General features: G+C 33.9%; 2 protein-coding genes and 1 long non-coding RNA gene across 3 annotated transcripts in view; all 3 read left to right on the top strand.

Annotated features, from left to right (window-relative positions):
- LOC148943937 (uncharacterized) overlaps nucleotides 1-27,944 on the top strand; it is a 395,661-nt gene that overhangs the window by 67,372 nt on the left and 300,345 nt on the right.
- Nucleotides 44-10,335, top strand: LOC148943941 (uncharacterized). Its single transcript, XM_089101755.1, has 2 exons — nucleotides 44-180; nucleotides 9,485-10,335. The coding sequence occupies exon 2, from the start codon at nucleotides 9,652-9,654 to the stop codon at nucleotides 10,333-10,335; it is 684 nt and encodes a 227-aa protein (XP_088957881.1). The 5' UTR covers nucleotides 44-180; nucleotides 9,485-9,651.
- On the top strand, nucleotides 1,142-27,915 carry LOC148943940 (uncharacterized). Its single transcript, XR_016142994.1, has 3 exons — nucleotides 1,142-1,279; nucleotides 3,798-3,937; nucleotides 27,316-27,915. It is a non-coding gene; the product is annotated as an uncharacterized LOC148943940 (long non-coding RNA).

Below are 27,944 nucleotides of genomic sequence, written 5' to 3'. Positions count from 1 at the left end.
TATTTTTATTTTTTGTTTTTGAAGCTGGAGACCTTTCATAATTTGGAGCTGAAACGACCAGAGACACTTCTATTTCTATCCTATCATCTCAGCATCAACAGCTACCTGTGGGTGCTGCATCCAGAATAACCAGTTTAACATCTGAATCGGACTCCCGAAGTCTGGACAACAATGACGAAGGTAGTCTAAACGAAAGGCAATACTACTTTTATTTCGAATATAAAATATCCAATAAAGGGTGCAAGGCAAGAATTACAACTAAATAAATGAAATATTTTTTTTTAAGTATACAAAAGCCATACATACAGCCAATATATACAAAAAGTATATTTTGTTCCTATTTGAAATATAGTGCATCCCTTTAAAGTCCTTACTGAGCAGTATAACAAGTAGAATAGAATAATTGCTGCAGCCTAGTAAATTAGAAAAAGGGTAAATCAGAGCGAACCATGAATTTCAAAAGGGATTTGAAAACCCTTGACAATGGTTAAAATTAGAACAAATCCTAATTTTGATAGCTTGGCGTTGTTTTGATTCCTGTGCTCACCAGATCATCATCCCTTTCCTCCTAAAATAAGTTGTTGCAAGCGTGTATTTTACCCCACTCTGGTATCTGAGTAGACCCATGCTATTAAAACAGAAAAACCATCATAAAGAGACAAGTGGTTAAGGATCTAATAGTGGTAAAGGAGGAAAAATAGAGTTCTACTGCCTTTTTTTTAAATAAGCCAAAGGTAGAAGCACTGATAATTTGCAATTATGCATTTCCAGTTCCCAAAGGCTAGTTCTCTGTATGTATAAATAGGTTAGCTCTAGTTATTTATATTTTCAAAAATTAATTAGATATCATTTGGATATGAAAATTTGTGAATAAAGTGCCAAATTATGAATTATTTTTCTATTAATCAAATTACCTTTTATTAACGATCACACTATTGACTTGGTTCAATCAAATTATAAAGCTTATATTTTTTTATGTCTTGTGTTTAGTTTTATTATCCACTTTTATAGTCTGTTTTTTTTTATCTTGCTAGGGTTCGTTATTAATTTTTAAACTATTGAAAATATTTAATGCTACTTCTATTATGATTTCTCGGTCCTTGTTTATTTTTTATTTTTGTTGTTGAAGCAGGGAATACTTCATCGATTGTAGCTGAAACGATCAGAGACACTACTATTTTTAATTCATCTGAGGATCATTTACCTGTGGATGCTTCATCCAGAATAACCAATTTAACATCAGAATCGGACTTCCAAAATCTGGACAACAATGACGAAGGTATATTGAAACTAATAGCGTTATGAAAATGGAAACATTTTGTCAAACATGAAAGTTTTTGTAAATTTTACAAAAATAACATTAACAATATGTCAAGCAATATATACAACATAACATACTTCAAATTCAAGTTTTTTATTAACCTTCTTAATTGGGGATTATAAATAAAATAAAAATGAACAAACTGACCACATAAATATAAAACAAATATAAATACAGGCAAATATACACAAACCTAAATTATACTAATAATACTTAATTACATTACATTGATTTCATGAACACCGTAAATTTTAACATAAATAAGCAGCAATTCTAAAAAAAGGAACTATTGAAAATAATAAAAATAATACCAACCAGCTAAAGAAAATAAATATTCTAATAATTTGAAAAATTCCAGAGTCGGTATAGGGAAATCGATTGCCCTAGCGAATTGTTTTTATTTGCTTCTTATTCGTTATCACAATGGAATCGTTCATATTGTTTTGTCATTGTTGACGTATAATTAAATTTTGAAAGTCGACATAAAAGTTTTCCAAAATTAAAAAAAAGAAGTTATTTTTCTGAAGAATTAGAAGAACTAAAATATAGCAACCATACTAAATGTGGAAAAACTCTAGGTAGAACTAAAGAATTAAAAACATGAGTTAATGAATCTCTAGTCAAAACATCATGGAGAGTATTTATCCAACTAAAACTTGCAGAGATGCCTTCTTTGACAAAGATAGATAGATATTTATTGCAATAAAAGCCACTTTGGGCCATGGCAAAAAAAGAAAAATCACACAAAATAATAACATGATTATAACACTCATAGCAAAATATGGTAGCCTACATAACAATAACAACGCAAAATTACAAAACATTACAAAAACATAATAAAGCACACGATATCATTAAACTAACATAAATAGATAGATGTATGTTACATCAATCAAGGGCCATGACTACAAAAATAACAAACAAGAAAACAACTTACACACATACAACAATACTTTCCAGACTCACCCCACCCCTTTTTACAAAAATCTATCTCTATGTGACATACCCAATTTTATATTATAAAGAAGGGTCGTAAGGAATATCTAAACGAAGAAAAGAGCATTACATAAAAATATTTTTTTGTAAATGTCACGTCACATTTTTCATGTTTATAAAGCGTTTAAATAGTATTACCAAAAGTCTTTGGCAAGCTAAGTTTGCATTTTGAATAATACGGTAGCACGTCAAAATAACTAATTTGTTAAGCGCAAAAAAATTCCGAGACAATTTTCCAGGTGAGGCTCTTATCCTTAAAAGTAAATAAACTTCCGTTTTAAGTAGCTAAAAAGTTAAACCCTCACAGAGTGTGGATTTAGGTACCAAAGTGGACATTTACCTTATATTTAAGACAAAATGGAAACTTATTCAGAACAATAGTTTTTATTTAAATTCAGCAGAACATTAATATTTTATTGTTTAAATATCTTTTTTTTTAGAATGAAAAAAATAAAAGCTCCCGAAGCCGATCAAAAATCATTACAGATTTAAATGAAAAGTATCTCATTCAAATTGGCATCATTGCATACCTCCTCCTTTTTGAAAATTTGTCTGCATTGGTTGTGCAGATCGTAGCCCGGAGGTTGTTAAAGTTTGTTCCTTCTGTAAGTTTTGTTTGTTAATCTCGACAGTGATAATATCACTGGATAGTTGAGAGTTAGTTTTAGCCATTCATCCAAGCACATTTTTGAAATATACTTTGAATTGTTCATAGTGAAAAATGCGTTAAAAACATGAAACATAGGTAAAATTTCCAATTTTTAAGCAAGTTTAAATAATTCTGAGTAATTTCGTATTTCTGATTCTTTGAATTCACAGATTCGAAAAGAATGAATCCGGCTATCTTGTTCATTCATTATCTTGTTCATTTCGTGCAAGTAAGATCTGTAGGCTTGTCACAGCATTATATCTTTGAAGGGAAATATAAACCCTATGCCCAATGGAGTATTTGAAATCCAATGCTTAGTTTATCTCTCTGTCTTTTCTTTTTGTAAACTTGTCTATGGTAACGCCAAAATAAAGTGCAATGTAGCCCCACAAAATGGTGTCAGTTATAATGCTTTCTTCTCTCAATCTCCTCTCGTGCTTACTCAGAATTTTTTAAAAGATCAGATGCAAGTAAAATTGCTGATTCTTTTGCAGAGTTAATTACTGCCATTAGTACTACTAACGGCTCACCGAAGCACCAAAACCCGTGAGGCCAACACAGCTACGCGTGCAACTCTTCCATTCCAATTCATTCTAAGCCTCCCTCTTTGCACCCTCCCCGGACGTCCCCATGTCCCTTAAATATTTCTTGATGAGGTCCTCCCCCCCCAGCCGCGGACGACCCGCGGTCCGTTTAAAAGTAGTTTGTTGACAGAAAACGACAATATTTGGCAATCTGTCATCTTTCATCTGCAGATCGTGCCCTAACCATCTCAACCTGTCTCTCAATTATAGCCCTGGAAAGTGGGATTGAGCTGTACTTTTCTTACAGCCTATCGTTTGAAATACAATCAGTCAGTTGGGTACCCAATGCAATCCGTTGGTAACTTCTCTGGAAAACATCTAGCAAATCTTCCTTCGGTTTTCGAAGCGCCCATACTTCAGAACCATTCGATCTTTTCGTTACCCAAAGTCACTTTTTTTTTCACTTATTCTTAGGCTTAGTGACTTAGTCTTCTTAACATAAATTTTTAAACCTATTCTAGCACCGTGAACTCGCAAAATTGCTCACAACGCAAAAATGCTCACACTTTCATCTAGGATGTTTGGATTATCAGCGTAATCTATGTCTTGAAAAGTTATACTTCCCCATTTTAGTCCGTGCTCTCCCATTGCCTTTCTTTTGCTCTTTCAAAATGACCCGTATATGGGTATAGAACCCTGCTTAAATTTAGATTTAATGCGAAACTAGCTGCTTTATAGCTTTAAAACGAAAGTGTAAATTTCCAGGACATAGATTATGGCGATGATTAATACGAAAAGCCGTATTTCCTACGTTAACCGAATTAATGTTATTCTCTTACACAGGAAAAAGTGTTATTCTCATAATGGTAGTATTTGTCTGGTATACCGTATAAGGATAAGTCTTTGACTTACAATAATGTAATCAATAAGGTTAGCTGTGAATACAACCCATAGTAGATAATTAATTGGGAAGAGGTTTTTTATCCCAAAAACACCCACCAAAACAGACAAAGCCCATGACTATTATCCATTCGTCAGAATCCCTTGCGAATGCTTTGTCGTTTACTAGGATTAATTAAAAAAAGCTTTTTCCACGAAATAAGTTTTTCAAAGTAAAATAAAGAACTCCATTAAACAAAAAATGAGTAAATATAAAATCAAATAATCTACCAAGTGTGAAACTACAACAAATCAGTATCGATAAATAAATTAAACCCAAAACAAACAGAAATTACTATAAATAACCGAGTCAAACTCTAAACAAGCAGAAATTAACATAATTTGGGCTCAAAATCCCTATGCCTTCCGAAGGTCAGAACATAATTTGCACCTTACTGAAAAAATATAGATGTTTTTGCTTTTATAACTTTAATAAATCTAATAATACTAACATTTTGATTACTAAATATCAGTACATAAATATTAAACTGAAAATACACATTCATTTGTATTTCTTTTCAGTAAAGTGCAAATTATGTTCTGGCCTTGACAAGGCATTGGGGTTTTATTTAATCTTACGGCAAAATTTAGTTTTTAAACATTACTGCAATGGGGGGGGGGGCGTGGGAGGGGGATTAGTTTCCATCTAATCACTTTCGACTATTAAAAAGGGAATCATTCCTTTCTATTTTTAATCGAATAGGCCCTTATCGAAGTTCCTACGACAACTCCTTCGATACGAATTGCCCTGGTCTAAACAACAACAACAACAAAAATAATAAATTATACCCACGTCGATCTTTACTTTAAAAATGTCAACCCTTCCAATCGAATGAGCCCTTTTTGAGTTTCTACGGCAACGCTTTCTATAAACACCATATATGTCCCCAGGGCATAAATTACAACCCTTACCCTAAGGGCTTTGAGGGTGGTTGTCATCCTCTAAGACCTAATTTCCAGGACTTTCAACTACGTTAAACAATATGGCTATCTCAAATTTTGATTGGATGTGTCTGTGAAAATGGCGAGTGTGAGAGGGGCGTTAGTCGCTCTCCAATCACTTTGAACTATTAAGAAAGGCACTAGCCCTTTCAGTTTCTAATGAATTGAGCCCTTTTGAATTTTCTACGACAACGATTTTAATAAAAACCTTATATATCCCCAGGGCATAACTTACACCCCCGGCCCTGAGGGCTGGGGGGGGGGTGTTGTCATCCTCAAATACCTAATTGCCAAAAAGTTCTGCACCTTTGAACAAAATGGACAAATGAAAATTTTGATTAGATGTATTTGGGGGTTTGGTGGGTTTGAGAGGGGTGTTATTTGCACTCCAATTACTTTCGAGTATTAAAAAGGGCACTAGCTCTCTCAGTTTCGAATTGAATGTTTGAAGTTTTTTGAAGTTTTTGAAACAACTCTATCTGTAAAAACCTTATATGACCTCAGGGCATAACTTACAACCTTTGCCCTGGGGGCTCTGGGGGGTTTGTCATCCTTAAATACATAATTTCCATAAATTTCAACTACGTTGAACAAAATGGCTATCTCTAAACTATGATTGAATATGTTTGGGGAATTGGTGGGCGTGAGAGGGGAGTTAATTACTCTCCACTCACTTTCGACTATTAAAAATTTTAATTTCAATATCCAGTCAAATGAGCCCTTTTTGAAATTTCTATAACAACAATCTATGTAAACCTTGTATGCCCCCAGGGCTTAACTTACAACCCTTGCACTGAGGGCTCTGATGGGGTATTAATCCTAAAAGGCCTAATTTCCAGAACTATTGACTACGCTGAACAAAATGGATGTCTCAAAATTTTGATTGGATGTGTCTGGGGGTTGAATGAGCCCTTTTTGAAGTTTCCACAACATCGCTTTCTATAAAAACGTCATATGCCCCCAGGGCATAGCTTACGACTCTTGCCCTAAGGGCTGTGGGTATGGAGGGGTTGTCATACTTAAAGACCTTATTTCTAAAACTTTCAATTAAGTTGAATAAGATGGCTATCTAAAAATTTTGAGTGGATGTGTTTGGGGAAAAGGTGGGCGCGAGAGGGGGGTTAGTTGCCCTCGAATCAATTTCGAAACTATTAAAAAGGGCATATCCCTCTGAATTTCCAATCGAATGAGTCTTTTTTGAAGTTTCTACGACAACGCGTTCTATAAAAATGTTATGTGTCCCTAGGGCGTAACTTACAACCCTTTTCCTAAGGGCTGTGGGGGTGAAGGGGTTGTCATCCTTAAGAACCCAATTTCCAAAGCTTTCAACTACGTTGAATAAAATAGCTATCTAAAAATTTTGATTGGATGTGTTTGGGGAAAAGGTGGGCGTGAAAGGGAGGTTAGTTACCCTCCAATCACTTTCGACTATTAAAAAGGGAACTAGCCCTTTGAATGTCCAATCGAATGAGCCTTTTTTGAAGTTTCTAAGACAACACTTTCTATAAGAAACCTTATATACCCCCTGGGCATAATTTGCAACCCTTGCCCAGAGGATTGTGGGGGAGTGTCCTCCTCAAAAATATAATTTCTATTTGAAAATCAGCTGCGCTGAACAAAATAGCTATCTAAAAACTTTGATTGGATGTGTTTGGGGAGAAGATGGGCGTGAGAGGGGGGTTAGTTGCCCTCAAATCACTTTCTACCATTAAAAAGGGCACTAGACCTTTGAATTTCCAATCGAATGAGCCCTTTTTTCAAGTTTCTACGACAAAGGTATCAATAAAAACATATATGACCCCATGGCATTGCTTATAACCCTTGATCTGAAGACTGTGGGGGGAGTGTCCTGCTCAACGGTATAATTTCCTGAACTTTAAACTGCGTGGAACAAAAAGGCCATCTCAAAATTTTGATTGGATGAGTTTGTGGAAATGGTGGGCGTGGAAGGGGTGTTAGTTGCTTTCCAATCACTTCCGACTATTAAAAAGGGCACTAGACATTTCAATTTCCAATCGAATGAGTCTTTTTTGAAGTTTCTACTACGACAACGCTTTCTATAAAAAACCTTATATGCCCCAGGGCATAACTTACAACCCTTGCCCTGAGGTCTGTGGGGGAGTGTCCAAAAACATAATTTCTATCTGGAAATCAACTACGCTGAACAAAAAGGCTATCTCAAAATTTTGATTGGATGTGTTTCATCCAATCAAATGAGCCCTTTTCGAAGTCTCTACGGCTACTTCTTCGATACGAAGTGTCCTGGTCTAAAGGACAAAAAATATTAAATAATACATTTTGCCAACGTCGTTCTTATATGCCCCCAGGGTATAGCTTAAAACCCTTGCCCTGAGGGTTGCAGGGGAGTGACCTGCTCAAAAACATATTTTTTATGTGGAAATCAACTACGCTGAAAAAAATGGCTATCTCAAAATTTTGATTGGATGTGTTTCGGCAAATGGTGGGCCTGGAAGGTGTGTTAGTTGCCTTCCAATCACTTTCGACTATTAAAAAGGGCACAAGCCAATCCTATTTCCAATTGAATGAGCCCTTTTCGAAGTTTCTACGACAACTTCTTTGATACGAGGTGCCCTGATCTAAAGGGAAAAATAATAAATACGCCATTGTGCCAACATCGTTCTTTTATGCCCCCAGGGCATAACTTAAAACCTGTGCCCTGAGGTTTTATTTGGGGGGGGGGAGACCTCCTCAAAAATAAATTTTTTATTTGGAAATCAACTACGCTGAACAAAATGGCTATCTCAAAATTTTGATTGGATGTGTTTGGGGGAATGATGGGCGTGGGGGGGGGGGGCGTATTGCCCACCAATCAGTTTCGTCTATTAAAAAGGGCACAAGCCCCTCCAATTTCCAATCGAATGAGTCCTTTTCGAAGTTTATACGACACCTCCTTCGATACGAAGTGCCCGGGTCTAAGACCCCCCCCCCCCCAAAAAAAAAATAATACATTAGGCATTGCTATTGCGCTGCCTATGATATAATTTCCTTGAATGGTGCCACTTTTCAAGTGGGAATAGAGTTGGCCCTAGGTCTCCTATCTTGTGGGTAACTTGACTGGGTCAAGGCAGCCCTCAGCAGAGGCCTTTATCCAGCGATCTGGATTTTACGCCCTGTTATATTTGTTCTATCGAGGATCCTTCCATGATAGTTTTCTGCGTCAACATGCAATTTACCCCATTGCTGGAAGAAGGTATTTAACTCACGGGACGTGTCCCTTTGAAATTATTGAAAAAATTGAGAATTCGAAAGAAATTGGTAAGTCGGGCTTAGTGCCAAAAGCATGTAAATATTTGTGCAATTTTGATACTTTAGTTTATTTTATTTTTTAAAGTGGACTTCAATTCTCATGTCCTATGAAAGAAAGAAATTAGTTATAGAGCACTTTTGATAAAGAATTACTCCTTACGAGCAAATGACAAGAAGCAAAGAATAGGTTATACAATAGATATCCATAAAAGTTTGGAAGATTTCAGTTTTTAATTTTTTAATTTTTGTGCTTTGTCAAATTTAATCAAGTAATTTTGCTTATTTATGTTCATAGTTCAAGGTGACAACACTGGCAAAAATAGGTACTCACCTAAAAACGTCGTAATTTTGAACCAGCCATAATAGAAATATTAAACATGAGGTTTTAGTTAGGAATATAACTAAAATGGGACTAAGGGCTTAATTTTTTTTTTTTTTTGCACTTTTATTTTGTATTTTATTTTATTTTTTATTTTAATTTAAAGTTGCCGTTGAATTAATTTTCAAAGTAATTTTCAAAATAAAGTTCAACTAGGGGAGAAGGGTAGAAAAGGAAATTATTTGTTCAAACCTATCAAATTTTTTCTTAATCCCGTATGACTTTCAAGTTTTAAAGCTGATAAAGATTTTTTATATTATTATTCCAATTCTAATTCTTCTATTAAGTGAAGTTAATTTCAAGGGTCGTTCTTTAATTTTTGTTTTATTTTAAAATGGTATGCAGTGTAGATACCAAACAGGTAACAATTATTGAATGTTCACCTTTCATTTGTAATTGCTATGATGTCTAATTGTTGAATCGTGTTCACTTTATTTAATTTTAATAAAAATAATTTTTTACTTTAGAGATAATTCATTCTACTGTGTGTGGTTTTGATGGTGTGGCTCAACCAAAACTCTTAGGCCCAAAACCAATCGTGAAGGTGAAGAAACTGACAGAGAAGGCTATTGAAGAATTAAAAGCTGGAATTTGGCGTTGTGCCTCCTGTGCAAAAGCAGAAAAATCTTTTTTTATGCTAGATCTTCACATAGACACCGGCTGTGAAGAACTTTCACCAATAGAATGTGACATCTGTCCTACAGTATTGAGGGACTACAGAAATTTCGTTATTCACATTTTGGAACACCAAATGGGTGAGACAAGAAGATGTCCTATTTGTTTGTGTGAATGCATTGGGGATGTGAGTCAACATTTAGTTACACATGGTAATTTTTCACCAAGCGCATCTGAGTTAGAACTACAGGAATGTACATCACTAGCTGTTACACAGAGTCCTTCTGCAAATGTTTGTTTCAGTTCATTTGAATTAGATTCTGAAGCAAGAAACGTGGACAATCACAAGACATGTTTGAATAGTTCCTTGCGCAATAAAAAACACAAAACATTGAAAAGAAGTAAAGAAACATATACGGGGATAAAGCAACATATCTGTGATGTATGTGACAAGAACTTTTATCATTTGAGCCATTTGAAAAGGCATCTAAGAATGCACACAGGAGAGAACCCTTTCAAATGTGATGTATGTGAGAAAACTTTTTCTCAGTCAAACAATTTGATTGAGCACCAAAGAGTACACACTGGTGAGAAACGGTTTAAGTGTGATATCTGTAAGAAATCTTTGTCCCAGTCAGCTAGTTTGATTGAACACCAAAGAGTACATACCGGTGAGAAAACTTATAAATGTGATGTATGCTAGAAAAATTTTTCAGAGTCAAGCAATTTGATTAAACACCAAAGAGTACATACCGGTGAGAAATCTTTTAAGTGTAATATCTGTGAGAAAACTTTTTCTCAGTCAAGCAGTTTGATTACGCACCAAAGAGTACACACTGGGAAAAAACCGTTTAAGTGTGATGTATGCAAAAGAGGATATTCTTCTAAAGTAAATCTTAACAATCATATAACAACCCATTTTCAGAAAAACCCTGCTAGTTCATAGTCTACAATAACAACTTCTGTGGTCTTGCTGAACCCCATTATAAACCGTTCCCTTGTTTTGTTGCTTCTTATTTATACATTTTTTTCAGTCGATTAATTGATTTGCGGAATATTTTTGTTAATTTGTTCAGTGATTTTTTTTTCGCTTTTTCTTTAAACTTGTTCCTTCTTTTGGCTCTGACTCCCCCCCACCCCCCCAGTAGTCACGATCTGTATCCATGTGTGAGTATATAAACCAGTAAAATAAAGTCTATTATTCTTTTAATATTTTCTCACCTTTTTTTTTAAATCTCTTTGCTTATCAATTGGATTGAAACATTGTGAACAAAGATGTATGTAGTTTTTGGTCTGTCCTCAGTGAAATAAATCCTTAAAACAGATTGTCACCAGGATTTCTAATCAACAGATAAGGGGAACATATCCTTTTGAATGATTATATATCCTTGGGGAAACCAATGCAGAAGTAAAGAAAAGAGAAATATTGGTTTGTTCTAGTGTAGTAATTGGTAAAACTCGGTATTTTACCATAATTTTTCGGACCCCTTTAAATTGGTATTTTACCTATTTTTTGTATTTTTAATATTTTACTAGCAAATTCTACGGTGATTTATAGTTAACATAGTGCAAAACTACCCAAAAGACTGGAAGAAACATGTTTGGATATGATATTGTTATTGTGATTTCTACTGGATACACAGCAGGGTGAAGGAAAGGAATATAATTGCATCCATTAATTGCGTTGTGAAGTTTTTATAATTGAGTGATAAATTAGTATTTGATTATCCCTTATCCAACTGTATGTCACTTTATTTGCATATGCCTATTCTCTTTAAATGAACAGTTTACTTAATCTTTCCCCTAAAAAAGTTTCAGAAGCATTATCATTTGGTTTGCGCGTCTGTAGCACTGTTTCCTTGTTTAATCTTGTCCTTCTTCTCTCTTTCCTTTTGACTAAAGATTGGACGGACCCACAATTTTCTCTTCTTTCTAAAAAAACAACAGGGTATTCTGCTTCCAACCAGAGGTCTAAATTGATTGGGATAGGAGGAAGTACTTTATCCAGACTATTGCTCAACACCTGATTTGCCTGGTATGAAAGACCCTACTCAAATGTAACATTACTAACTACCACAATGTTGGAACCTTAATGTTGCACATTAACAAAGCTTTAGATCCCTCTAAATAGCAAAAACAAAGCTATTGTTCTTTGGAAAATATAGTCTGACTAGAAAAAATATGGTAATAGAATTTGCCTTGAAATTTAGAATCAGAAATGGACTTCATTGAATCTGTAGTCAATATAATATGCCTGGTGGTCAAAATTCCTAAAAAATGTGATTATTGCTGTCATCTAGCAATGACTAGTGAACAAAAGAGAAACCAATTTTTTTTTCCATTTAAGATTATTGATTGTTACCAAAATAAGCTAGTAATAAAAAAGCTTAATAATTGGATAAATAATTTCAGAGTTAATCATCAGAAAAGACTAAAAGAAGAGGTTTGCATAGAAAAAAAAAACAGCCCAAGAAGTAAAATCAGAGACCTCAGATGTACCTTAATATTGTTTTCTTTCAAAAGAGATAAGATTTGAACACACTGATTATCAAAAGAAAATTAATAAATAAACAAGGTTGTTCCCCTTAACATTAATTCACTTAATTCAACTGCTTTCCAAGATAGCAAAAAGCCCCTAAATTAGAAATTTGCCTAAAAATGTTATAATTTATAAAATTGCTAGGCGACTTTATTCTTTATTATTGCTTCAACAGCAATTAACAATCACCCAATAAGAAGAAGAAGTATAGTTGGGGCTGTTGAGAACGAATCACTAAAAGGTGGTAGGGTAGACTGGGTAAAATTCAAAAAAAGGTTTTATATATATAATTTTGTAATTTTATAAATTTTAATTACGTAAAAATTTTGCTTACACATTTTTTCAAAAGAAAAAAGGGCTTATATATACTCAACATGGATATATATATATATATATATATATATATATATATATATATATATATATATATATATATATATATATATATATCCATGTTGAGTATATATAAGCCCTTTTTTCTTTTGAAAAAATGTGTAAGCAAAATTTTTACGTAAAAATTTATAAAATTACAAAATTATAGACATAAAACCTTTTTTTGAATTTTACCCAGTCTACCCTGAAAACCACAACATCAAAACCACACACAGGAGAATGAATTATCTCTAAAGTAAAAAATTATTTTTATTAAAATTAAATAAAGTGTACACGATACAACAATGAGACATCATACCAATAACACATGAAAGGTTAACATTAAATTATTGTTACCTGTTTGGGATCTACACTGCCTTCAATTTTCAAATAAAACAAAAATGAAACAACGACCCTTGAAATTAACTTCACTTAATAGAAGAATTAGAATTGGAATAATAATAAAAAAATCTTTATCAGCTTTAAAACTCGAAAGTCATACGGGATTAAGAAAAAATTTGAGAGGTTTGAACAAATAATTTCCTTTTCTACCCTTCTCCCCTAGTTGAAATTTTTTTAAACTTGTATCATAATTTACTTTTAAAATTAATTCAACGGCAACGTTAAATTAAAATACAAAATAAAATACAAAATAAAAGTGCAAAATAAAATAAAAATTAAGACCTTAGTTCCATTTTAGTTATATTCCTAACTAAAACCTCATGTTTAATATTTTTATTATGGCTGGTTCAAAATTACTACGTTTTTAGGTGAGTACCTATTTTTGACAGTGTTGTCACCTTGAACTATGAACATAATTAAGCAAAATTACTTGATTAAATTTGACAAAGAACAAAAATTTAAAAATTAAAAAATGAAATCTCCCAAACTTTTATGGATATCTATTGTATAACCTATTCTTTGCTTCTTGTCATTTGCTCGTAAGGAGTAATTCTTTATCAAAAGTGCTCTATAACTAATTTCTTTCTTTCATATGACTTGAGAATTGAAATCCACTTTAAAAAATAAACTAAAGTATCAAAATTGCACAAATATTTACATGCTTTTGGCACTAAGCCCGACTTACCTATTTCTTTCGAAGTCCCAATTTTTTCTATAATTTCAAACCTTTTCTTAGGATCAAACGCACAAAAAACTTTCCCTTGGGGTCCATAATAGAAACTGCGGCACCCTCTCCCTGATCCACCAGCGTAGGGACACGTCCCGTGAGTTAAATACCTTCTTCCAGCAATGAATTGAATTGAAATCCACTTTAAAAAATAAACTAAAGTATCAAAATAGCACAAATATTTACAGGCTTTTGGCACTAAGCCCGACTTACCAATTTCTTTCGAATTCCCGATTTTTTCAATAATTTCAAACCTTTTCTTAGGAGCAAAAGCGCACAAAACTTTCCCTTGGGGTCCATAATAGAAACTGCGGCACCCTCTCCCTGATCCACCAGCGTAGGGACACGTCCCGTGAGTTAAATACCTTCTTCCAGCAATGGGGTAAATTGCACGTTGACGCAGAAAACTATTATGGAAGGATCCTCGATAGAACAAATATAACAGGGCGTAAAATCCAGATCGCTGAATAAAGGCCTCTGCTGAGGGCTGCCTTGACCCTGTCATGTTACCCACAAGATAGGAGACCTAGGGTCAACTCTATTCCCACTTGAAAAGTGGCACCATTCAAGGAAATTATATCATAGGCAGCGCAATAGCAGTGCCTAATGTATCATTTATTTTATTTTTTTTTGGGGGGGGGGGTCTTAGACCAGGGCACTTCGTATCGAAGGAGTTGTCGTAGAAACTTCAAAAAGGGCTCATTCGCTTGGAAATTGGAGTGGCTAGTGCCCTTTTTAATAGTCGAAAGTGATTAGAGAGTGATTAGCCTCCCCCCCTCCCAACACCCATCATTCCCCCAAACACATCCAATCAAAATTTGAGATAGCCATTTTGTTCAGCGTAGTTGATTTCCAGATAAAAAATTTATTTTTGAGGAGGTCACCCCCCCTAAAAAAACCCTCAGGGCAAAGGTTTTAAGTTTTGCCCTGGGGGCATAAAAGAACGATGTTGGCACAATGTATTATTTATTATTTTTTCCTTTAGATCAGGGCACTTCGTATCAAAGAAGTTGTCGTAGAAACTTCGAAAAGGGCTCATTAAATTGGAAATTGGATTGGCTTGTGCCCTTTTCAATAGTCTAAAGTGATTGGAAGTCAAGTAACACTCCTTCCACGCCCACCATGTGCCGAAACACATCCAATTAAAATTTTGAGATTTTTTTCAGCGTAGTTCATTTCCACTTAGAAAAAATGTTTTTGAGCAGGTCACTCCCCTGCAACCCTCAGGGCAAGGGTTTTAAGCTATACCCTGGGGGCACATAAGAACGACGTTGGCACAATGTATTATTTAATATTTTTTTTCCTTTAGACCAGGGCACTTCGTATCGAAGAAGTAGCCGTAGAGACTTCGAAAACGGCTCATTTGATTGGATGAAACATATCCAATCAAAATTTTGAGATAGCCTTTTTGTTCAGTGTAGTTGATTTCCAGATAGAAATTATGTTTTTGGATACTCCCCCACAGACCTCAGGGAAAGGGTTGTAAGTTATGGCCTGGAGCATATAAGGTTTTTTTATAGAAAGCGTTGTCGTAGTAGAAACTTCAAAAAAGACTCATTCGATTAGAAATTGAAATGTCTAGTGCCCTTTTTAATAGTCGGTAGTGATTGGAAAGCAACTAACACCCCTTCCACGCCCACCATTTCCACAAACTCATCCAATCAAAATTTTGAGATGGCCTTTTTGTTCCACGCAGTTTAAAGTTCAGGAAAATATACCGTTGAGCAGGACACTCCCCCCACAGTCTTCAGAGCAAGGGTTATATATATATATATATATATATATATATATATATATATATATATATATATATATATATATATATATATATATATATATATATATATATATGAATATGTTTGAGACTTGATTTCTGCTATTTGGTTAGTATTTTTAACTTAAAATGATATTTGTTTTCTGCATTTAAACATTTTGTAGATCTCACATAGTTTGAATAAATTGGCCATACCTTAAATATTTTCTTATGTACAATGGTCGGAAGCAGTGAGGGGTTTAAAAATTACCTCTAAATTACGCCATGGTGGGAAAATTGGTGGATTTTTTAAGCTTATTTTTTTTGCAAATACCACTTTTGAAAACAACTTGTTAAATATTATTCCTTTAACCATTTGCAGGAGTTTTGACTAGAATAAAGTCAACTACTGTAAAGTGAAGGTAATATAGACTGAACATCCTTAACTTGAACTTTAGGAGTGGTCTAGCCCTAATAAAACAAATATTACTTTGTTCTCAATAGAAATCAAACAGTTCGTCGTAACGAACTGTAAGTAAGGAGCGACCCCTTTCAATGGTAACCGAAACTCTAAAAATCGGAATTTTGATACCAATAGATACATCAAAAGAATTAGATTTTAATTCTGATTTCAAATATATAAGTTTCATCAAGTTTAATCTTACCTATCAACAGTTACGCGCCTGAGAAAACTTGGCTGATTTTCAAAAAAAGGAGGAAAGACCCCCTAAAAGTTATAGAACCTCAATGAAAATCACACCATCATATTCAGCGTGTGAGAGAACCCTACTGTCGAGGTTTCAAGCTCCTATCTACAAAAATGTGGAATTTTCCATTTTTTGCAAGAAGAAAGATCACGGATGCGTGTTTATTTGTTTTTTTGTTTTTGTTTTTCTTTTTCCTTGGGGTGATCGTATCGACCCCTTGGTTCTAGAATAGCATGGAAAGGCTCATTGGAACTGAAATTAAAAGTTCTAGTGCCCTTTTTAAGTGACCAAAAAAGTGGAGGGCAACTAGACCCCCTCCTACACTCATTTTTTCCCAAAGTCACCCGATCAAAATTTTGAGACAGCCATTTTGTTCAGCATGGTCGAAAATATTGTAACTATGTCTTTTAGGATGGCTTAATCCCTCGAAGCCCCCAGAGGGAGGGCTGAAAGTTATGAACTCTACCCAATGTTAACATATAGTATTGGTTATTGGGAAGTATACGGACGTTTTCAGGGGGAATTTTTTATGGTAGTGGGGGGTGGGCCTGGGTTGGGGGTTATATGGGAGGATCTTTTCATGAAGGAAGTTTTCATGGGGGAAGGGACATTGCTATGAAGGGGGTGCCGGATTTCCCATCATTATTTAAAAAAAATCAGAAATTAAATATAAAAAAACAATTTTTCCAACTGAAAGTAAGGAGCAACATCAAAGCTTAAAACGAACAAAAAAATATTAGCTATATGATTGGGTTCACCTTCTAGTCAGTGCCTCACTCTTTAGCCAAAGATTTTTTTAAGTACTTTCATAAGAGCTATTTATTCTAATTAACGGCCTTTGTGATTAAGGGGTCATTTTTAAAGAATTGGAACAAAATTCGAACTTTAGCTTAAAGAGCAAGGTATTGACTAGGGGGCAAACCCCCAAATATATGTATTAATAATATATGAATATAGAAGTTCGTTACGTAAGTTAATTCGTAAGTTACGTATATTTATTGTAGCGATAAAAAGATTGATATTTGTGGCGATAGAAAATTCTCTTATAGCGCCGCTTATAGCGCTTGATATTGTGCCAACCATGACTGTGCTACGCTCAATTATGGATGCAAGTTAAATGTACAGCCATGTAAAAGTGGCCTCTTTCTTTATGGTTATCTGGCGATCCAAGTTCCTCTCGGAACATTTAACTTGGAGACGTAAAACCTAATTATCTATTATCAGACTAGATTCAGACATATAAGATGAAATAACACAGATAAAAAGGACAATAGATTTATTGACTTACATCTTTAGGCGCACAGCAATGTGTCACTTCAATGACAATAACGGTGACAAGAATATAAGAATTTCGTCTGAATTCTCCCCAGTCTGATATACGAATTATCTTAAAAAGCACATCTACCCCACTACCAAACGCAGTTCTTTCGTCCTGCGCTGTAAGGACTGGCTTGCCATTGGCTCACGTGGCCCAAGGACGCGAATCCTCGTCCAATAATTTCTTTAAGATATTTCAGCTGATTCAGGCGTTCACACGATTTTTTGCCATTTAAACTTCTTGCGAAAGTGACTGCAGTTTTTTCTCTTTGCTGATTAAGGACTTTTCGTTTTTGCAACTAGATTTAGCTTAATTATAAGAAATCGGAATTATCTTTAGAAAGGAACTTTATTTTGGTATTTTAAATACATCGCATCTTACTCATGGTACATATCACCCTTCCCAAAAATTAATGACGTCCTGTCATTAGTAACTGCACGCCTTTGATCTTTTTAAAATGTTCGCCATTTACTATTTCTTCTACATAATTATTTTATATATGTGTTATGGCTTAATCAGGAGTGCTAGAAATTTTCCCTATTACCTTTCTTATTTTATTCTACATCCCTATCTAAAATTCATCTACCGGACTAAGATTATTCATGGTTATAGGCTAGCTACTATACTAAACATTTTTTTTATATCTAACACTGATTACTTTTACATTTCCAACAAGGTTGGGGCTATTCTACCTTTACATTAGTTTTTTTTTAATTCACTTTTTTTTGTCTATATGGTACACTACTTTCTATCTACGCTACATTAAATGAATTGCTTGACAACGCTACACATGACTATCTGGATATCAAACACTACATGCATAAACGATTTAAAACACACAATATTGTGTTTACCATGTTCACTGGTAATTTTAAAATACTTTCACTATTGGGATTTTCGAATTATCAAAGTTATTAGGAAGTAACACATGTGGATTCACATCTATTCATCACCTTCGAGTCCTTAGTGTACTACACCCTTCTGTTGTAAATTATTGTCCTTCACTCTTTTTGTCTTGGCAAAAATTTTGAAGCATTTACGTTATGGTTTCTTCATGGAACAGTTCGAGCCTAGTTGTCTTTACACGACAAGTTTTCTCTAATAGTCAACTGGGAAATGATGCTTCCCACTATAGGTGTTGGCGTATGTCTTCTCAGCACATGATTGTTTAGAATATCTTGAGGCACATAGAGAATGTATTCTCGTGCTAAAATTGTTCATTTGTGCGTTTTTTAAATTGTTAGCGTATGGCTTACGCCGATTAGCCTTTGTGTTGAGTTATTGGGTAATACTGTGGTAATTTAAGTTTGAATTTGAAACGGGATGTCATCGTACTATAGTGACTCTTTTAATATATTGTCTTTAACTTGAACTTCAAACATCTTCAAATGTCTTTTAACTTCAAATATCGTTAAATATCGTTTATCTTGTTCTGATCGATGGGGTTCTCAGAATTAAACTTTAAATTGTCTTTACTTCAGCTTCAAATATCTTTGAATGTCTTTAAATATCATTTAACTTCAAATATCGTTAAATATCGTTTATCTTGTTCTGATCGATGGGTTTCTCAGAATTAAACTTCAAATTGTCTTTACTCAGCTTCAAATATCTTTGAATGTTTTTAAATATCATTTAAATTCAAATATCGTTAAATATCGTTTATCTTGTTCTGATCGATGGGATTCTCAGAATTAAACTTCAAATTGTCTTTACTTCAGCTTCAAATATCTTTGAATGTCTTTAAATATCATTTAACTTCAAATATCGTTAAATATCGTTTATCTTGTTCTGATCGATGGGGTTCTCAGAATTAAACTTCAAATTGTCTTTAACTTCAGCTTCAAATATCTTTGAATGTCTTTAAATATCATTTAACTTCAAATATCGTTAAATATCGTTTATCTTGTTCTGATCGAAGGGGTTCTCAGAATTAAACTTCAAATTTTCTTTATTCAGCTTCAAATATCTTTGAATGTCTTTAAATATAATTTAACTTCAAATATCGTTAAATATCGTTTATCTTGTTCTGATTGATGGGGTTCTCAGAATTAAACTTCAAATATAGTGTTACCTGATACGTAATATGGTTCATGGTCGAAGAAACGACAATCGAAGGTAAGTGTTGTTTTCGTAGACGAAGCTGGGATGAAAATTGCCTGGAGTCTATGGTGAGTGCTCTTCGTTGGTTGAGATATGATGAAAATAGATGCTACTGGGTCGTATCTGTACTGGGCAGCTCATTGTAATGCTCAATAACCAATGTGTCCATTTACTTCCTTTAATAAAAATAACGAGGCAGAATCACACGTTCTTTAAAGTAAACACTCATAGTACATATAAGTCACGTGTTGATTGGGTACATTAATTTCTAAGCTATGAGACAGAATTAAATAAATACACTAATATTAGTACTACCAACGAAAATCAAAAAATTTAAAACAGAGATGTCTTCAGATTTGTTTTGAGAACGGAAACATCGATAAAGGGCTTATATTATTCTTCAATACTTATTAAATAAACATAATTTACCCTACATTATTAAGTTTGAGGTCTAATTTTACAACATATTTCATGCCTGCATTGTTCACGCACGTCCGTGCTGTATAAGAAACGCATGTGCAGCGTCATAACCACACGGTTTTACGTAAACGATACTACAATGAGGGACCAAGACATAACAAGGACGAATGGAGACCTCTCTACCCACTCGTTTTCTAATGTCTTCCCTATTTCTTGGCTTAGACGTTCTCATGGGGCTCCGGGTTTAACCTCAGCATTTCAGCTGTTTCCCCGTGTTCTTCTCTTGGTTTTCGTCTTCTTATTCTTAGGACTTTTCCGTAATTAAAAGTCAATATGGTTCTTATGGTCAGGGAGGTTGCGAATACGAAACATACGGCCAATAATATGTTCCACCAGAAATTGGTCGAGAACAATCCGTATTTATTATCTACATACGCTAATCTTTGGTCTTCGTTTGTAAATAGGGGAATCTGCGAATCTAATACTTCTTTTATTTTTGCAAGCCTTATTGTCCCTTTATTCTTCTCTATTTTTGACCATATCGATGTTTTTATTTCCTTGTTTTCTAGATTGGGAATAGTGTACAACAGGTTGATCACCTTGAAGTTAGTTATTTCGGGACTTATTATCTTTGTGCTTGTGGTAATTAACGGCGTTCGGACGGTTGACTCTTTAGTTACGAGTCGACACCCTTGTTTTATGGTTATTGTACCCACTGTTTGTAACAGTAATTCTGTTTTGAAACTTGGATCTATTCTTTCTGTATTATTGTAACAAGACAAAGTTCCAACAGTTTCTCTTGGAACAGAGAATCGTGATAGTGTTCATAAATATGAACAGGATCAGCTCATAATTAGACACTTCTGTACTGGTAGTTTTCTTTGATTTTATAAAGCTGCCAGATAGAAGGGTATAGCCTACTGAATTGCATAGTTTAAAAACTAAACTTCTTTTCAAAATACCCGACACTCCGAACTAATTGTGTTTGCTTCGGCTAATTAAGAACAAATTCGCTTTATCAAAATATACTGAAAACTGGCTGAAATTTGTACGGGTATAATGGGAGTGAAGAAATATAGGTTTCAAGAGGAAATCTCTTTAGTAGTCACTTTATCAGAATTGGATAATTTAATATGCATGTTGCTCAAATAAATTTAGCATAAACTAAAAAAAAGGGAGAAACAGTAAAAATTGACAAAAATAAACGTTTTTCACTTTTCAAGTTAAACATAAACCTTAGTCTAACTTGAATAAATCATCAGGTTCTAATTAGTTTAATTGAGATAATTGAATTTTAATTAATAACTTATTGAGAAATTATATTTTAATAAATAATTAAAGTAAAAATTGGGTACGGATCGATTATTAGAATAATTAAATAAGAATTTGACTGATATTTTAAGCAAGAAAAACGAACAAAACGGCAAGTAAAAAAAGGAAGATTAAACACTTAAAACTTAAAAATCAGAGCAAAACACGATTCAGATCAAGTTCTAGCTATGAATAGTGTCGGATTATCGAATTTTTAAGTCAAGTTAGGCATATTTGATTTACTTTTTATTAATTTTCTTCATAGTTAAAAAATATTTTTTTTTCCAATCTTCACGTGAAAGGCAATTTCATACAAATGAACCTAAGAAAGGGGTAGATACAAAAGTAGTACTGCAAAACATACACAAGGAGCCCTGTCTTAATGAGTTTAATAATGGTTGTAGGGATTCTACATCTTAGAAAGCTCTTATGTCCATTGTAGCGAGGAGGTTTTGCCTTGTCTTAATCCATGTATGAGACCATTAGTAAAGATATCACCGTCATCACCTTGCAGTCTTCTTATTGGTAGAAATTAAACGATTAGTAAAAAACATTTTTTTTTTGTTTTTGATGACATCAATCTTTGTTCGGACATGGGTCGATTTTTCATAGAAAATCTGAGGAGGCCTGAGTCAGTATAGGTAAGAAATAACGTGACTGAGTTAAGAAAATATTTCACAAAAATTAGAGCACAATATATGTCATAGATAAACCAATGAAATTAAAGGACGTTTTTGTCACAGAACTATAGAACAGTGATCTCTCTGTTATTGTATACGTCATAGATATAAACTAATAAAATTAAATTTTTCGTCAAGGAGCTAAAGACATTAATGCCTTTGTTTCTCTTTGAAAGTAATGTTTAACACAGAGCTGTAGGACAGCATACGCCATAGATATAATATAATGAAATTAAAAAGCTTTTTTTTTTCGCCTTGGAACTATAAGAAAGTAAACCCTCTTGTTTTATTTCAAAGCATTATGATACAAATAGAAAACTTAGCTCACTGAATATTATATTCAACCCTTAAGTATTGCTTTGACTGGCCCTGATTGGCATAAAAATAATAATTTCTTACACTTGAAGGACTGAGAAATATCCCTTCCTACGATCGTTTAAAAAAAATTACAAAAAACAATCATGGGCCTTGAGTTCCTCCCTAGGCTTCCCACAAGACGTGGTCCAACACCACTTGTCGTTCTCAGTCGACCACGAGCTTCCTACCTTTGGTTATTTTCTGTTCCAACCTTTCTATTATCCTTTGAAAGGGCATAGAAATAACACTAACAAAAATAAGACATCTAAAACTTAATCAAAGCCTTAGTAACATAGACTAATTTAGTCTAAGGTGCGCAAAGTATTGCAATCAAGGATGCTTGTTTTAACAAAACATTGAACGTAGATCTAATTAAACTGAAGTACTAAGGTATGTCTTATGTCTAGCTACAAAAATAAAACCTACATATGCTCATCCTCTCTCGCTCTTAAATAAATAGAACAACATAAAAAGAAAATTGGCATTTTCACATAAGTAGTTTTTAAGAACAATAGGCCGACTTCTGACGACCTTTCTTAATTACGTTGAAGTGTATCTGTTTATAAAAAAAATAATAAGTTAAGTCTGACATTTGCCATCATTACATATAGAACATGAAATTTAGAATCACGAATAACGCTGATATTTATCCACTAGGGGACCTTACGTGTGCTAGGAGAGTCGACCCCAGCGATACAAATGACACTCGACCCAAAAAAATACATTCATGTATTTTTAATTATTCTCAAAAGAAAATATTAAGTAAGCATACTTCTTAAATAGGCAGGAAATAGCATAAAGGCGTGTCAAAGGCAGGAAATAGCATAAAAAATTGTATAAAAAAAACAAATTTTGATTTTACGCAATACATGTCAATTCTAATATTCTGAGTTAGGAGATCAAAATCAAGTTGCCTTGATAAGGTCCATGTTCAAATATTTTTCAATGTAGCTCAATGATTCCCCGCCCTGCTTTCAACGCCTACTAATATATTAAGGCAATAGTTGTTTTTTTCGTAAGGTAGCTACCTAGTAGGCAGAATGTGCCACACAGGATCTAAAAACACTATTTGTCACCATCGGTTGACCACGAGCTTCCCGCCTTGGGCCTTTCTCCCTGATCGCCGACTTTTTGACATCACTTGCATTACATATATACTATATATTTATACTATATCTTTAAAAGTTACGTGTCACCTATTAACGCCCTGTGTAATTGTTTCCGTGATAAGGTTTCTGTTCTAGCATGAGAAGCTTTCTAGGCACAATCTATTTGTCGACTAATTGGATAAGGGGCTATTGGCTTCACTCTATTTGATTTCTATCAGATCGTATTTATCTGATATAAAATCTATCTGATATTCGACTAAACTCTACTGATTTATAATCAGACTAAACTTGAGGATGATTTGTCATTGAGTAACCGTAAGAGCGGACCAGAATTATCAATATCTCTCTGTTAGTCCTAATGTGGGCTTATATTCTTTGTAAACAAGCATGAACACTGGTTTGTTTTACATCTACATGGCTTTAAAGCAGCCATGGTTTAAAATTCAAATTTCCTTGTTCACTCATTTTGCGGAGCTACTTCAGAATTTGAATTTTTTCTAACACTATTATTCACGTGAAGGTCATCTGTGTAGGTCATCTGTGGGCTTACATTCTTTGTAAACAAGCATGAACACTGGCTTGTTTTACATCTACATGGCTCTAAAGCAGCCATGGTTCAAAATTCAAATTTTCTTGTTCACTCATTTTGCGGAGCTACTTCAGAATTTGAATTTTTTCTACCACCATTATTCAGATGAAGGTCATCTGTGTAGGTAAAGGAGACCCTTTCAAGACCTACCCCTAGGCCTTAATTTTCTGTGATTAATGGTTTCTTTCGCCAAATTCTAAGCTTCCACTTTTGTTTTCTTACTTACTGTTACTTTTCTCGTTTTTTTCCATCCTTTTCCTCAAGTGATTGAATTTTATATTTATATATCTTTTCCTTCTCTTTGCTTGTGAAACTACATAACTAACCTAGTATTTGTTAGCTTCAACAAAGGTAATTATATTGCTTATTACGTCGTAAAATGCAATATTTTCGAAGCATCTATACTCCTAAAACACTTAGAAATGGCAGTCTTCGCCGTGCTAGCTACCACTCGTACCACTTATTTGGGTATATGTGCGGGGTCAACATTTTTAAAGACTAAAACGGTGCAAAAAAAGGTTGCTATGCCACTTGCTCGAAGGGGAGAACCATTGTCGGCTCTTACCCCAACGGTTCTGCAAATATTGGATTTGGTATTACCCTATTTACAGTATACCCTGTCCCAGGGTATGGTAACGCGATCGAGTGGTCAAATGGCCACTTTCTAAAGCCAAATGTACCCACCTTGGGTTACGACTAGAAAACTTCTACTCTCTCCTTGGAGGTAATAACCCTCCCTGTCAATATAATAATGACAGTGCCTTGTAGCTCTATTCCTACCCGGCCTGGGTTACGGAAAATACTACACAGTTTGTAGAAAATACCTTACTTGTATTCTTCCAAAAGGGTCACAAATGTAGTTAAATAAACGAAAAGAGGTCATTTATCTGAAAGGAAAAGAAAAAGGGGCGGAACCCCAACAGTAGCAGTTTTTTTATCCTTGAACAATAAGTTTATAGCCTGTACCTGCAGTAAAGCTGAAAGAGGACCCCATTTGCTACTATTAAAATTCTTCTGTTTCTACCAACGTTTCATCGGTCCAGCTAGATTTTGTTCTTCTTTACGTATTGTTTTTTATTTTATTCTTTCAATTCACGGTACAAATACTTTATTATTTAGTAATATACTGCACTACTATATTGCATTTATTACTAACATTAAAAAGTTACTAATTATACACTTGCTTCTACTTGTTAAAAACTGAACACTATTTTTTTTTCTCATTTTACAATTCTTCATTGAGCCTTTTCTCCATTTTTTCTATTGTACCGAACTCTTTGAGGGGTTAAAAATTTATTTCTAATAGCCAAAGTTCAAGCAAAGCTGCTCGAAGTTTTGCTAATTCGAGTGCCGCTAAAAGCGAAGTCCATTTACCTTTCTCCTTTGACAAAGCCATTTCTGTTTCAATATACAATATTTCAATATTTTTTATATTTTTTTTGCGTTTATATTAACTTAAAATAAATTTAGTATTTTAATAAACCTATTTTGGGCTACTCTATTATCTTTTATGAGATATAAGGGGCTTTCTATCTTAGCTTAGCGGTTATAGGCCTAATAATTTGTCTTATATGTTTGTCTCTCTCCAACAATTAAATTCAAGTTAAAAATTTTTAATAGCCTAACTAGTTTGCAGTTTTCTCCAATTTCCGACTCGCGCCATTTGTAGCGATAAAAAGTTTTTTATGCGAACTAATTAGCTTTGGCTAGGCTAAATACAGAAATATGAAATGGAACAAACACCGATAAAAAGGACAATAGATTTATTGACTTCAAATTTATGTGCACAGCAATGTGTCACTTCAATGACAATAACGGTGACAAGAATATAAGAATTTCGTCTGAATTCTTCCCAATCTGATATACGAATAATCTTAAAAAGCACATCTACCCCACTACCAAACACAGTTCTTTCGTCCTGCGCTGTAAGGACTGGCTTGCCATTGGCTCACGTGGCCCAAGGACGCGAATCCTCGTCCAATAATTTCTTTAAGATATTTCAGCTGATTCAGGCGTTCACACGGTTTTTTGCCATTTAAACTTCCTGCGAAAGTGACTGCACTTTTTCTCTTTACTGATTAAGTACTTTTCGTTTTGGTAACTAGATTTAGCTTAATTATAAGAAATCGTAATTATCTTTAGAAAGGAACTTTATTTTGGTATTTTAAATACATCGCATCTTACTCATGGTACATTATTACTAATAAAAACGTTCGTAAATAAAATTCAACAAGTTTCGGGAAAGCCATTTAACCAAATAAAAGTAAAATTAATATGCAAATTTTGTTTTAATTATTCATGCACGGTGAGCCAAAATCAAAACCTGCATTAGTTAAAAAACGTTCACAAATGAAATAAAAAAACAAGTTTTTTTAACTGAAAGTAAGGAACGACGTTAAAACTTAAAACGAACAGAAATTATTCCGTATATGAAAGGGGCTGTCCACTCCTCAACGCCTCGCTCTTTACGCTAAAGTTTGACTTTCTCACAACTCAATTTTTTCAAACAATAAAATTTTGGTTTAGTTGCAAATTTTTTTAATTAACTTTAACGAAATTCACACCATCAGATTCAGCTTATCAACGAACATTATTAAAGAAGCTTCAAACTCCTATCTGCAAAAATATGGAATTATGCATTTTTAATTAACTTTAACGAAAATTACACCATCACATTCAGCTTATCAGAGAACCCTATTAAAGAAATTTCACGCTCCTATCTGCAAAAAGGTGGAAATTTGCATTTTTTCTCGAAGAAAGATCACGATGCGTCCCCTCCGAAAACTGGGAGGCAACTAGGCCCCTTCCCACATTCATTTTTTTCTCAAAGTCACCCAATTAAAATTTTGAGATAGCCATTTTGTTCAGCATTGTAGAAAATCTAATAAATATGTCTTTTAGCATGACTTAATCCCCCACAGTTCCCAGGGGAAGGGCTGCAAGATATGAACTTTGCCTATTGCTTACATATTGTATTGGTTATTGTTTGCGGTTATATCAATATTAATGAGCTAAGACTTTGCATTTTCTCTTCATCATTCGTGAATAATTGTTTGGGGAGGGTTGTAAGAAAAAAGTTTATCCACTTAACACAGACTCTATGGTTAAAGGCCTGGTGTCCGAAATTCACTCGGATCTTCTCTCCCCGTCCTGAACTTATTGAGCTGTCGTATGGAGCCTGAGAAGTTGAGAAAATTAGGGGTTGATGATGACAAATTTCTTAATTGAACAGATTTAAGGTAAGAATGAAATACTACTGCGTTTAGTTTTAAAATCAAATACATTTCATTATTTTTTAGAGCATCCCGTTTTCCTTTCCCGAATCAAATTTGGCTCCAATGGATCTGCTCTCTGAACTTTTATATTGTGGTACTTCATTCGCAAATCCCTCGAACACCTCCAAAAACCTAATACAAAATAAAAAACATTCTTACTGAAAATTTTATCGAGTTCTGAGAGTCATCTACCGATTTTGTATCAAAAATTACTAAGGTTTTACAGATTGTTTGAAAACAAAAGTGGAAACACTGCATCAGTGATGAAACAATATGCTATGAACAATCCCATTTTGAAAATAAATAAGAAACAACAAACATGTTTTTAACAGGGCCATCCCGACTCTGGAATTTTTGAATTATTGAAATTAGAATATTTTTTTCTTTAGCTTGTTGGTATAATTTTTTAATTTCCGATAATTCCAATCATTTTTCAGATTTGCAGCTTGTTTATGATAAAATTTACGATCTTATCAATGAAATGCAATTAAGAATTATTAGTATAATTTAGGGTTTGTGTATATTGACCAGTGTTTACATTTGTTTGGTGTCTTACATTCATATGGCCAGTTTGTTGATTTTTTTTCGTACTTTTCAGTTTTCGAGCTAAATAAAATGTTCCAATTTAAATTGTGTTAGGTTTATAGTACTTG

Source organism: Artemia sp. Qi Xiang Cuo, chromosome 15 (genome assembly GCF_049724085.1).
Source record: "Artemia sp. Qi Xiang Cuo chromosome 15, ASM4972408v1, whole genome shotgun sequence".
Taxonomy (NCBI): domain Eukaryota; kingdom Metazoa; phylum Arthropoda; class Branchiopoda; order Anostraca; family Artemiidae; genus Artemia; species Artemia sp. Qi Xiang Cuo.
This window is presented reverse-complemented; position numbering and strand designations above follow the sequence as displayed.